The following is a 14,231-nucleotide window of genomic DNA, read 5'->3' as shown; positions in this document are numbered from 1 at the left end:
TGAACTGTGCTTGTTGTCTTAGTGTGAGAAATTGATGGAAATTTTATTCTTGAGACTCGGAATACAAGTATTAATGCATGAAAATAATACTCTAGGAAAACTACATCCATATATACTTAATTTCTCAGTGTTACCATCAAACGAAAGAATCATTGTCATTCACATTCAATTATTTTTTTATTAATAATTTTTTAAATTCCAAGTTATAACAATGATTGCAAACATATATACTTAATTTCTTATTGTTATCATCAAACGAAATAATCATAGTCATTTGCGTCCAATTATTTTATTGTCAAATGATTCTTAAAAATTCTAAATTATAAAAACGACTACATGCATATATACTTAATTTCTTAGTGTATTATCCAACAATTTATTCATAGGTTCAAATATTTTATTATTAAATAAAATTTTTAAAGTTCTAAATTATAAAAATTGACTACATGCAAATATATATATATAGTTAATATTTAATGTTACCATCAAACGAAATTATCATAATCATCCACATCCAATTATTTTATTATTAAGTAATTTTTAAGTTTTTAAGTAGTAAAAATGACGACATGTTTATATACTTATTTTCTTAGTGTTATCTTCCAACGAAATATAATATTAGTATTTTGCATTCAGTTATTTTTTATTAAATAATTCTTAAAATTCTAAGTTATAAAAGCCACTATTTTCATATATATTTTATTTCTTAACGTTATCATCCAATAAATTAATTATAATCTATAACATCCAATTGCTTTATTATTAAATAATTTTTAAATTGTAAATTATAAAAATGACTATACGCATATACATAGTTACTTTCTTAGTGTTACTATCAAAAGAAATAATCATAATCACTCACATCCAATTATTAATAGTAATTTTTAAAATTTCAATTTATAAAAGTAACTACATGAATATATACTTAATTTCTTAGTATTATGATCATCAAACAAAATGATCATAGTTATTCATATCCAATTATTTCATTATTAAAATTTTTTAATTTCTAAATATAAAAAATGACCATTCATATATATACTTAATTTCTTATTGTAATAATCAAATTAAATTCAGTATTACATTTCTAATTATTATATTAAATAATTATTAAAACTCTAAGTTATAAAAATAACTACTAGTACTTAATTTCTTAATGTTACCATCCAACGAAATAATAATAATATTTCACACTCAATTATTTCATTATGCAATAATTCTAAATGCTTTAAACAAATAATAGTGTGTTATAATCCATTTCTTAGTGTTACCTAAATATTCCTAATTAAATGCACCGATTTATTTTGTAGTGATCATCCACATTTATTATTTTCATAGTTCCATATATAATCCATGTGATTTGATATTGATTTATCTTTACAAATATAACAAAAAGGGTAACTAAGTAAAGAAATAATAGTTAATAAAAAAAATTGGTTTAAAATTCAAGGGCATTTTGTACTCTTATTATAATTTACGCTTTGGTGGTTTCGAGTGTGACCGTGTGAGACATCTTCCATAACGCAACATTAATTGTTAAGACATCTTGGTTAATTAGGAGTGTGAGACATTTTCCATAATGCATCATCTTAGACATACAAGTGCAATGTACATTAATACATAAAATATTGAAGTAATTAAATGGATTGTTTACAAGAAATAAATTAGAACGTACTACTACTCTAATTAAATGGAATAAGTTATTAGTTGCTTATAATTTACAAGAAACTAGAGCGGCATATATTTGTCATAATAAATTAATTGTATTTTTAATGACTCAAAGAGCAAAAAGGATAAATAAATCCCTAAAAATAACTCCGCCTCTATATATATGGGATAACAGGAGAGAATCAACCGCCATTTACTTAACCCTAAAAAAAACTCCACCAGTTCCTCTCTCCTTCCTCACTCTCTTGTCGCCGTAGCACACCTGTTTGAGTGTTTCCTCTCACCATTTTTTGCGCTTCAGCTATTTTGCACATAACTCGTAAAAGGTTCGATCTTTAGTTTTCGAGAAATTTCAGTTGATTTTGATTGATGGTTTGTGAGTATATTTTTTCTTAATTGATATGATTCTGGAGTAATTGGCTCACTATATTCTAAATTGGTCTCTTATAGAGAGGAGTTATCGAAAGTTTAAGAGTTTTGAGTCCAGACGCAGCGGAACTACATGGAGGATTGGGGTACTTTTTATGTCGATTTCTTTTTTCAATTACCTCGATCGATTTTAGGGTTGTTGTTGAATTGTAGTAATTTCTTTGTTCGTCGTGTTCATCATTTATACAACTCGTTTCTGTGTCCTATTCGATCGATAGCTTTGGCTTGTGTAAATTGGGTTTGCTTGTGGTTGATATCTGACTCTAGATTTGCTATAACTGAATCGCTCTCAGATTGGTTAACATTCTTTCTTTCTGTTAGCTATTTTATCAACAACTTTCATCATATGATTTTGGCTTCTGATAATCACTTTTCCAAAGGAGATGCTTTTGATATTTGAATTAGTTATACTAGTTTCATCAGTAGCAAAGTTCCAGTTCTCGGAATTCATGGTAAAATTACCAAAAATTTGGGTTGAGGATCTGAACATCTTGGCATGGTTAGATCTCATGTGATTTCTAATAAATGTCAATTGTAACAGTTTGACTTTAGATACTGATTGTTCTTGCTGAAACTGGTCACTGAATATCTCAAGACTTGTATCTATCAGTCAATATGGATTACTCTGATTGGATAATAACAAGATGTTTGTTCGCTTTCACAACTAGATTATACCCTAAACATCTCTTCTTGCTTTTTTTGTTTTTTGTTTGAGTAATGAATGTAACTTGGTTTGCTCTGTTACCTTTCCAATATCTTAATGTAATGACCCTTTTGTGCGTCAGAAGATGAGCCTGTTCCAGATCTCTTAAGCAAAAAGGAGCTGCTGAAGAGCAATTGGGATGATGAGGATTTGGATGAAGATGGTATCAAGGATTCTTGGGAAGATGAAGAGGAGCCTGTGAAGGTACGCTAAGCACTATTTGGTTTCTTAATTTTCTGTATGCTATGGTACTTACCATTATCCAAATTTATGTCATCAGCCGCTGCCACCTCCTGAAAAGGCTGTTAAAAAGACTGCAGCAAAACCAGAAGAAAAGAAGGTGAAAGCTGTTGAAGCCATACAAGAGGTGCCTTTAGATCCTTTAGAAGAAAAGCTTCGGCAGCAGAGGTAGTCTTATGCTTTACATTTGAATTTTTTGGCCATCTTCATTCTCGTGCTATCAAAGTTGAAGCAATACTTCCTATCATTCTTTTTGGCTCATATTTCATACTAGAGTTTCTATTTTTAGTTCTTGCAGTTGTGGGGGTTGGGGTGGTTGACATCATTGAACTCCGAAAGAACCAGTCACTGAACTTCCATTATCTGCAGTCACAGATTTATAACAATGCAAATAAATATTTTTCATTAACTTCAGTAACTAACATGGAGTATCTATCAATACACGTGCTTTGTTTCTACAGGCTTGTTGAGGAAGCTGATTTTAAGGCTACTACCGAATTGTTTTCCAAGAAGGGTGATGAAAAGACTCTGGATAATTTTATTCCAAACAGCGAGAGTGACTTTTTGGAATATGCAGAACTGATCTCTCATAAACTTCGTCCATATGAGGTTCGTGATATTTGCCTCACTATACCCGTTTATTTTGCATTTTTTGTATAGAAGTGTGATGACATATACATTTTCTCTATTACAGAAAAGCTATCACTATATTGGTCTGCTCAAGTCCGTTATGAGGTTATCATTGACTTCATTGAAAGGAGCAGACGCCAAAGAAGTTGCCTCATCCATTACTGCAATTGCAAACGAAAAGATAAAAGCTGAAAAAGAAGCCAATGCAAGCAAAAAGAAGACAGGTTTGACACTTCTCAGTTGTATTCTACATTAGCGAATTTGGTTTGTCGTGATAGTAGTTTTATGACAAGTTATATATGTTGCTTACAGTTGGAAAGAAGAAACAATTGCATGTTGGCAAACAAGAAGATGATGCAGTGGTGGTTGATGGTTATGATGGTTATGATGACTATGATTTTATGTGAGCCGACATTGTTTCCATATGAGCATATGAAGAGAATTTTGCAGCCTGTTTCATGTCCCTAATTGGAGGTTGGATTGTAACATTTTTTGTTTTTTGATGGAATAGCTGAATAAGATCTACTTCGAGATTTTGTTTTAATGTATGTTGACTGGATGGTGGTTCGTTTGGGATATCTATACTGTATGTGTAAAATTTGGTACATAAGGAGTTGTAATTCATTATTCTAGCTTCCATTACCAACTAGACCAAAAACTTCTGATTTGGATATTTTGTCGAACATCTATTTCTTCGTCTCTGCATAAACTATACATTTGTGTATGATTAAGTGCTTTTTTTTGTCTTGGTATTTGAGTGGAAAGGCGTCGTTTGTGAGTTGGCATTGCTTGAAACTGGTAGGCGTGGTTGAAGATAATGCAGCAGATGTGCCGACTAAAGCACTACCAGTTGCTAAATTCAAGCATTGCTTGAGGTGGAGTAACTGTGAGGTTGGAGAACAGGCTAGATCGAATTCATGCCCAAGGTGGAGATTGTTAGGATCGGTGGTCAAGAATAGATCAAGCATCATTTTGATTTGGACTCGTTTGAATTGGCTTAATGGCTAGACTAAAGGTTGGTTGAATCAGTTTAGGATCGACGGCTGTGATTTAATGTGATTTAAATTCTAGCCGTGGATTGCCTATGAGATATAATCAATTTGGGGAAAGCTGAGAAGTCAAGTTATTAGCTCATTTTCACTACACAGTAGAGAGAATCTATACATATAAAATGAGAGTTTTGGAGATATTTATAATAATGCCATTTAGATTAAAAATATAACTTAATTAGAACTAAATCTATTAATGAATTTGTACATTTAAATGCTGTCAGTTTTCTTATTATTTAGTTTAACATTACAATACATTTGATGAGATTAAAAAAATAATTTTTTTCCCTGCACTAAATTTTTAATCGGCAGTTTCATACTTGAATGCATTAATCAAGAAATGAGACTATTCTCATTCTAAATAAAAAGTTAAAAACGCTATGTGAAAGGGATTTACGTGGAACACGTAATGTCATTTTTAATTATGACAATAGGAAGAGTTTGTATATTTGAATTCAAGAGACTCTTAATTATGAATGGAATGACAAGAGTCTTGCACATTTGAATCGAAGAGACACACATTCATATCACCATCCAACAATATATAAACGAGCCCATACATACACATTCTCTACTTAAAAATTGAAAAGGAACGGACGAACGGTGGTGGAGAATAAATGGGAATAATTGGGGATGAAGCAGCTCCGCTGTAAAACTCATTTCTCTTGACGCTAGAATGAAATTCTATTTACTAGGTATGCTTTGTACATTTCAATACTACTTATATATTTTTTCTTCTAATTTTCAAAAAACCTGACATTTAGAAAGCCCTTTCACTAATAGAGATCCCAATCACGACATTAACTATAGCCCTCTACTATCAGTAAGGATTATCAAGTAGGCCGACCCAGTGTAAGATATCGAATACAGATCTAAAACCCTCAAAATAGAATAAGTGATCAACAAAGTAAAATTAAACTGGGACGGAGGAAGAATTTTATTAATATTTGACTCATTTGTTGGTCATGATGAGTATATTTTAAAGTTGAGGGTTTATGATTTAGGTTTCAATGTTTGAGTTTTTAGTGTATAGGGTCACTATATTGCAATGAAATGAATGTTTTGAAAGATGATTGAGGGTAGTTAAAAAAGTATAATGAATATTATAGTGGCAATAATCTAATTTTAAAGATTTATTTTAATATTATAAAATTATCTATTTCATAATCTCAGCATACTATTATAGTGAAATAGATAATTAATTTAACTATAATTTATATTTTCTATCTTCTATCAATGAAAAATTATTATATTGATAAACTCACTTGTTGTATGTCTGCGTGAATGTTATTTAATACTAATAATTTATTTATTTTTAGTATAATTATAATCTTTCTAAAATTGATATGCACACTTTAATTTAATTTCAAGTTTATTATCACAAATAATTATGGTAAGTAGTGTTTAATATGCACCATACATAAATATATTTTGAATTTTCTACATTCTCATTATTAATTAATTAATGAGATTAATTATGTTGTTTGAATGTTTCATTTTTATTTTTCCCGCTTCTTGATTCTCAATAATTAAATAAATTTTCATTCACATTAACTATAATTTGTAATTCATCATATTTATTTAAAAATTTATAAAGTTAAATTCTCAATTGTTTATAATTTAAACAAAATATTTCATAATTGGAAGAAAATAAAATGGGCACGGGTGTGATACTAGTTTGGTGAAAAAGGAAGAACAAGGGTAATCGGAGTGGAGAGAGCTGGATATACTCGGCCACCGTCGTTTTGAATCACGTTGCGTTTTGAATCACATTGCTCTGATTTACTGTGTTGGATGCTTTTCGCAATTGATTTGTTGATCGGAGTTGAGATTGGTGTTGATCTACTGAACTGAGATTGAATCGGAGTTGGAATGATGTTGAAAGTTGTGGATCTGATTTGTTTGGTGATGACTCTGGTGGATCTAGCTTAGATTTCTATTAATTGTTCAAATCTGAAGTACGTGTGTTTGGATCTGCATGAAAAACTCTGTTGCTGCTCATTTACTTAGTCTAGTAGATTAGATCTGATAGCTGGTAGTTTAATTGAAGTGTTTATCGTTCAATCTGAAGTATGCTCTATTTTCATGTTCTGTTCTGTTTATTTTCGTGCTTGCTTGTTGGAGAAGATGAAGTTGATCAGTAGTTATAGTCGAGACACTTTAGTTTGTTAATTGCAACTTTCTGTCAGTAGCCAAATAGAGAAATCTGATCTTGTCGTTTACTTTGCGTGCTGTCTGCCTAACTGTTTTAGGAAACTCTTTTACTTGACCCAGGAATTTGGTGAATACTCTCGAGTTGCTTTTGGATACGAAACATGCATGCATTTATGTTTTACGTACTTTCAGTTCTCCAGATCTGGTAGTTAGAATAGACTAGATTTCAATTCCCAGGCCCAGTAGTTAAAACTCAATCCTCGTGTTGCGTGGCAGCAGGCAACCATCCAAAAGTTCTCTCAATGCATTCTAACGCTTCCATCCTCGTAGATTCTATCCCGACTTCCCTATATTAGCCAATAGTGTAGAGGGTTGAGGTTTTGAAGCGGGATTTGCTGTGACAACGACTGCATTATGAAAGTTCACGATCTCCTAGACCCTGTGCTCTAGCGAATCCTCTGAACCTAAGAATTTGCATTAAAGAAAGAGCTCTTAAAACACAGATCCGATCTCAGCAGCTTCAATTACTTATTAGAGTCGATCAAGGTTAGGCTACTTTATTTACTCCGCGTTAGCATAATTTATTTGTGGTTTATTTATTAATCATATTTACCTGTATTTGTGATCCTTCTATTATAACCTGATGCAACTATAAATAAGAGAGTTTGATTTCGACTCTTGATTAGCATTTCAATAGCTGCTGGTTCATTATGTTCACAAATTTTGGTATTATATGTATATTTTCTGTTCGTTTATGTGTATTCAAATTGGTCCCCTGTAATCAACTTTTAATGTATCAGAGTTTCATTGTATTGTTTTTTACTTGAGAGTGGGGGGGAGAGAGTGGTTGCAACTTGCACACTTGAATTAGTGTGGTTAATGAAATAAAAGTACATGCAATATATTCAACATTTAATTTTCACTTATGTTTCATTAGTTGTGATATCTTGATCGCATGTACTGATATTCAGCACTTAATAAATATTCTAAACTATTGGCATCGCTTATTTGAGATTTGAGAAGCTTATAATCTATTTTAGTTTTAAGTAGATCTTGTTATTCGTATAAGATTTGTGTAATGCAATCAGCCTTTCCATATAGTTTGAAGGATTCTTGAACAGATAAATTTTACTGGAAATGCTCACACTAAGGAGTCGTTTGGTTGATAGGTTTAGGCAAGTTAAAGATAGTAATATTGCTCAAACAGTGTATTTTATGATGTTTGGTTTGCAATATAGAGAAAAGTGAGGCCCATGTTATTTAACTCAGCCCGTCTTGAATGGCGCGCTTTTCACTGTTTGAGTCAGTTAACTATCTTCCACCTCCCCCTACGATAAAACAAGATAAAGGGAATTAAATTTTCTCTCTCCATTATATCCTTATTCCCCCTCTCTCTCCTCTGATTGAGCTGCATTTTCTCTCTCCATTATATCCTTCTTCCCCCTCTCTCTTCTCTAATTGAGCTGCCCTTCTATTTCCTTCTTCCACTCTCCTCTCTAGCCCTCCAGCCCTTCCCTCTTTACTTCATGAGATGGAGAATTAGAAGAAGGGAGAAATTGAAAGCTTGGGGAGAGGATATTGATCTGAGCTTGGCCGAAAAAAATAATGGTAGTTTCAAGTTTATAAAATTCTTTTGGAGATGGCGATAGGGGTGTCGGTTTCAATGGTGGTGTGTGAATATAGGTGGCTGACATGGGGTCGTCTCGGTGGCGTTTCTGTGGTGTGCCTCTTTCCGTCAAAAAGAAGGCACACCATCGATTGTGTGTCGGGAGAGAAGAAAGAGCACCGCCAAAAAGTATATTAGACTTTTATTATTCTTGCTTGAAAAGTTTTGACATAAATAAATCTTTCATTAATAATATTTGATCTAAAATAATAACTTAGCTAATTTAACAAAAAAGTATACACACAACATTTTGATTAAAAAAAATACTCGGAAGGGCATTTTTGTCATTTAACATCTTATACTGTGTGAAGAATCCATTTAACCAAATAACAATATAAACCACTATCTTAACACTATCTTACTTTCGGCCCGAAAATACTATCTCAACTTAACTATCTTGTTATATCCTATCTGAAAAACCAAACGACTCCTAAAGATTAAAAAAATGAAATGTATTACAAGAAAATTAAGAAACACTTTACGAGAAAATATGAAATGTGTTAAAAGTAGAAAAGCTACTACCAAACTTAAATATTAATAATTATAATGATTTAAAATCTTTAGAGAATAGATGATGCTCAAAATCTATAAAAAATAAACAAAGTTAAATGTTGCTACTTTTAAAACATGCTGCTCCAAAGGATATAATCCCCCCTTCCCCTAAAAATAGATTTTTTTCCCTTTTTGATCCGTCTTCTCAAAATAGAAACTTTCTTGTTTTTTAAAAAATTTCTTTTTCTCTAATGAGGTGAGACTCATTTTCCACTATCACACTTTTCTTTCTATCTCTCTCTTACTTTACGAATTTTGCATTAAAACTCGTGTCATTTTAAAAGTTCTTATTTTTAGGGGAAAGATGGAGTATAAACTTTCGTCCACGCATTCGATAAAAAGCATTTAATAGTTTGGCACTGCCTAGATGTGTTCTGAAGTGATATTAAATGTTACTCAATTACATTGTACGCCTTTGTTCTCAAGTAGATCCGCCATTGGTTACGAGATATTGGCTAGCGAAAAAGATGTTATGACTATTGGATACCTTATATCTCATAGTTCCACGCAAGCACCATGCGAATTTCAAGTTATACCCAAAAATATTATCGTCCAATGTTGTCAAGATTGTTCTAGGGCCTGGGTAAATGTTCACTTTATCCAAATAATCCTCATGTCCCATAAAAATATGAGCAATGTATATGACACGAGAATTAAAACAAAATTGGTAAAGTAACAGAAATGATGAAAATGATATGGTACAGTAAAAGAGAGGAAGAAAATAGTAGTAAAAGTAGTTTAGTGGATAGTGAGACCTACATTATTATATTGATATAACTTTTCAAAAAACGGAAATCATATATTTTTGTGAGACGAATGAAAATAGAAAGTGTATATATTTTTATGAGACGGATGGAGTATGCAATATCCCAGACGTAAATATGTAAATAATTAACCGAATGATGGTAATAAGTAGTAGTAATAACTAAGCAATCACCCTAAAGGTGAATTATTCAATTATTTAAATCCATTAAATTGATGGGTTAATATATTACACTAAAAACTTAGCTTAGCATTGACTTTGGTTCCTCGACTTTTTTTTTATTCCTCGATTTGTTTGCATTTACCATGCAAGTTTCAAATTATTTAACGTTTTTTATATTTTCACTCATACATGCATGAAATAATTAACCATATTAAATGAACATCTTCGAAGCTGAAAAATTAAATTAAGAATTACGTAACTCTGTCATGCCTTTGATTCATCAATCTATATTTGCAAACACAGTGCAAATTTCAAGTTATTCTCTCATCACTATATTGTATGTCACTTATTTGTTTCTTGCGCTATTGATATTGTTCTATTATTATGTGAATATATCAATGAATAAATATACTCATGCTTCACTTGCTTCAAAGATTTAAGAAACTTGTCTCTTCTTTATTACTATAGTTGCTAATGTACAAGTCTAGATTCAACTTTATACAAATCTAACAGGAGTAATTTCACGATTGCCTCCAATCGTTTATACTATAAAATATCTACATAAGCTTCATACCTGCACAAAATAATAAAACATATTAAAAGAACATCCTTTAAACTAAAGTAGATTAAGAAAAGTAAATTAATAACTAGCGAACTTACTTACATATACGAACTCTCGACAATCATAACATGTGTTGCACTCACAACCTCGATCGGGTATCTGGGATTACTTTTATATGGATTCGTGGGTGTTCGGTTGCCAAGATTAAATCTCATGATTAAATATGTATCATGTTTGGTTCATAAGATTGAACCCTACAACTTAATCTTAGATTGATAGTCTAATGATAATTAGTCATAGCCTCCCCCCTCCAACTAAAATAATCCTACAACTTAATCCTAGATGGATAGTCTCATGATATTAGTCATGACAACCGAACGCTACCTTCATGGATGAACTAGTAGGATGTAAATCACAAACGTAACTCCATGCAGTTTCACTATAAACGTAACTTATCCTTCCCTCCATTATATGGACTTTGGTTTTGGCTGTGGTGGTTTAGGACCTTTTGTATTTTCCAGTCTTTGGATTGCTGGACTTGCATGCTCTAATTATTGATAACAAAAACATCCGTAACCTTCTTGTTGAATGCATGTGTGCCTCTAAATAGGATCTATGCATCGCCGTCAAGAACACTAGATCTAGATCCCATTTTACATGCATCATATCATGTTGGGTCATTGTATGAAAATTTGTCCTATAGGAAAATTACAAAATACTGTTTAGTTCGGGATATTAAAAGAATATCGTAAGAGGTATACCAAAATATATATTGAGATGGTTACCTATCATTTAGTAGCCTAGTCTCGTAGACATAACTCTTCTATAGTTTCTGGGAGAGGAGGAGGTTGAAGGTTTTGCACGTTGAATTTATACTCTGAAAATTTTGGTTAGATCCTTTATATCCTTATTTTTTTTGGATCCAACATTCTTGTCTGGGACGTCTCTACTCACATAACTATGTCGAAGAGTAAGCTAGCTCTTCACGGTTTTTTTACTTACTTGTCCATGAAAATTATGTATTTTGTGAAGTTTCAAAATGCTACAAATGGTCAGATTCAATTCAATATGTGTCGGGATACATGTTAAAGTTCTGAAGTGCCTTGTCTCTTTCCCTGTTCTGAGCCGGCAACTTTCTGTTGAGCTAACCACCTATCAATATCAGGTCTATTTTTTCGACCAATACAGTGGATGTGTTCGAGTCCAAGTGTTCCATCCTCAACATATTCAAGCTCCTATGATTGAATTTCTTATGTGTCATATACCACCCGATGTCCCTATGCAAGCAGCTCAAGTCGGGGTATTACTAAAGATACCAGAGATGGAAGTATTGGTTTGCAAAAAAATGTCATTGGGTTGTCGGATACCTTATAACTTAAAGTTCCATCTATTGTTCCTAAATTTATACCTGTCTTATATTGAAAATTTAACTTAGCAATGATTTTGGTTCCCCTTCCTGTTTTGCAAGCACCTGATACGGATATCCCTCTCAACCACGACGAACCGTCCAACGTCGTCAACAGGGAAGAGGAGCCGGTGGAGCAGCAGGTCTCGGATCTGAACTACGAGACAGTGGAGCAGGGAAGACCATCGCCGAGAGAGAGGAAGGAACAGAGGAGGTCGACCCGGAGGGCCAAGGCGCCGGCAAGGCTCGGGGATTACGTGGCCAAGTAAATTGCATGAAAGGCTTCGTAGATTAGGTTCTTTTAATTTATTTTCGAGACTTTATTTTTGTTTTATTATTATTATTTTTGAACAATTGGGTCGAGCATTTTATAAGCTCCGTGTCGGGTTTTCTTTGTTGGTTCTTTCCCGGCCCGTAGAGTCGAACCAACCCTAGGGTCCTTAGATTATAAATAGGCGCTGAAATTAATAAAATTGCATCAGAAATTTCGCCTATTTTTTTATCGTTTATTTTTCGTTCTTGCAACCCTAGTTGTCGACGGGATTTCGCCTCCCGGGACTCCTAATCTCTATCGCGGCATCACGTTAGGGAGATTATCCTTAACAAATTGGTGCTTTCACTGAACTCATGGAGCCGACCGAATCTGATGCCGCCCGCACCGCGGGATTACCGGTGAATCGGTTCTCCGCCCCACCGATCAGCGTGGGATTTCCGGCCGGGACTTCTGCACCAAGACCGGATCTGGTGGCCACAATGTTTGAGCATGTATTGGCCTCTTTGGCGCGTTTCGAATCGCGGATGGACGATTTCGACCGTCGATTGGTGCCCCCCAGATCGGAGCCGACGCACACCAGCGGTCTCCCCGCGCACTGGTTTACAGATGCCATGCCGCGTTCGGTCCAGCCTCCCATCCCGACTCAGGCGGTCGTGACTTCTATCCCGACGCCGCACACTCTTCGCTCCGGAGCGCAGCCTTGGGTGCCATCGGGGACAAGCCCTATTGCCTCTCCTATCAATTCGCTGCCAAACCCTAGCGCGTCGCCGGCCCAGGTGGACGTTTTGGGCTATGCGCCGCAGGCGGGATCGGGTTTGGCGTCTTCTTGGGAGCCACCAGGGACTCGCCAGGGGCTCCCTCTCCCGACGCTTCGTCAGGCCACATCGTGGGATAATCCGGCATGGCGTGATCACGGGGGCCACCGTGCATGGGACGAACCACGTGACGTGAAGATGAAACCACCGCGCTTCAACGGCTCGGATGCGGTGAATTGGATTGCGAGAGTTTAATATTATTTTGATCATCTGATGATGCCGGAGGCGTATCGCCTGCACTATGTCGTCATGCTCTTTGACAATCAGGCAGCAGAGTGGGTTTTTAATTATCGTGCTAGCAACCCGGTGGTTCTCTGGGGCGATTTTTTGGAGGACGTGCGACGTCGATTTGATCCGCAGTGTTTTGAAGATTACCTGGGGTTGATTGCTAAGCTGGTTCAGACGGGATCACTCGCGGAGTACAACGCAACCTTTGAATCAATGAGGAATCGGATCCCTAATGTACCTGAATCAACATTCTTACCTATCTACGTGGCGGGTCTGCAACAACCAGTCCGTAGTCAGGTCAAACACCAACACCCGAGAACGGTAGCGGCCGCGATGGCCCTGGCCATCGAGTTTGACAGCAGCAACACTCCGCCCACGCCTCAGCCAGGACCCCAGCGTCGTCCGTGGCAGCCAGGGATCAGAAGGGTCCGGCGTTGGCCGCCCCACAACACCAGCATCAACCACAGCCGACGACCAAACCGGTGTACGCCAGGGGTCCGGAATATTCGAAGCTCCCAGTCATCCACTTGACAACGGCCCAACGGGCAGACCGTACCCACCGCGGAGTATGCATTTATTGCGAGGAGAAGTGGGGGCCGTCTCATGCCTGTAAACGCCCTTTCTTAGCCTATATGGGTGCCGATATGGATGAGGAGGTCGAGGAGTTGGATACATCAGCTGATCAACAGGAACCTCCGGAGGTAATAACGGCCGATCTCTCACACATTTATGCCCTTGACGGCAGGCAATGACCGGAGGCGCTGGAGCTGCGCGGATCAATCGGAGCTGACCCGGTGGTCATTCTAGTCGATACAGGCAGCTCGCATGATTTCTTGCATCCCAGAGTAGCGCAGAGGCTCGCACTTCCGTTGACGGCAATCAAGCCCTTCCGAGTTTATGTGGGCAACGGGGCTTCATTGGTATGTACGCA

The 14,231-nt window shown here is 35.4% G+C and overlaps 1 protein-coding gene across 2 annotated transcripts; it reads left to right on the top strand.

Annotated features, from left to right (window-relative positions):
* The first annotated feature begins 1,851 nt into the window (after positions 1-1,851).
* LOC121742409 (eukaryotic translation initiation factor 3 subunit J-A-like) lies at positions 1,852-4,394 on the top strand. 2 transcript variants are annotated; one of them, XM_042135537.1, is made up of 7 exons: positions 1,852-1,994; positions 2,119-2,183; positions 2,886-3,004; positions 3,081-3,208; positions 3,502-3,649; positions 3,735-3,894; positions 3,983-4,394. In XM_042135537.1, the coding sequence occupies exons 2-7, from the start codon at positions 2,171-2,173 to the stop codon at positions 4,075-4,077; spliced, it is 663 nt and encodes a 220-aa protein (XP_041991471.1). In that variant the 5' UTR covers positions 1,852-1,994; positions 2,119-2,170; the 3' UTR covers positions 4,078-4,394. The 2 variants fall into 2 exon arrangements, with proteins under 2 accessions (XP_041991471.1, XP_041991470.1); XM_042135536.1 differs by having other exon boundaries at positions 2,883-3,004.
* The last annotated feature ends 9,837 nt before the right edge of the window (positions 4,395-14,231 follow it).

This window comes from Salvia splendens, chromosome 7, assembly GCF_004379255.2.
Source record: "Salvia splendens isolate huo1 chromosome 7, SspV2, whole genome shotgun sequence".
NCBI classification, from domain to species: Eukaryota; Viridiplantae; Streptophyta; class Magnoliopsida; order Lamiales; family Lamiaceae; genus Salvia; species Salvia splendens.
Note: the sequence above shows the minus strand (reverse complement) of the source record. Positions and strands in the feature narration are given on the sequence as shown.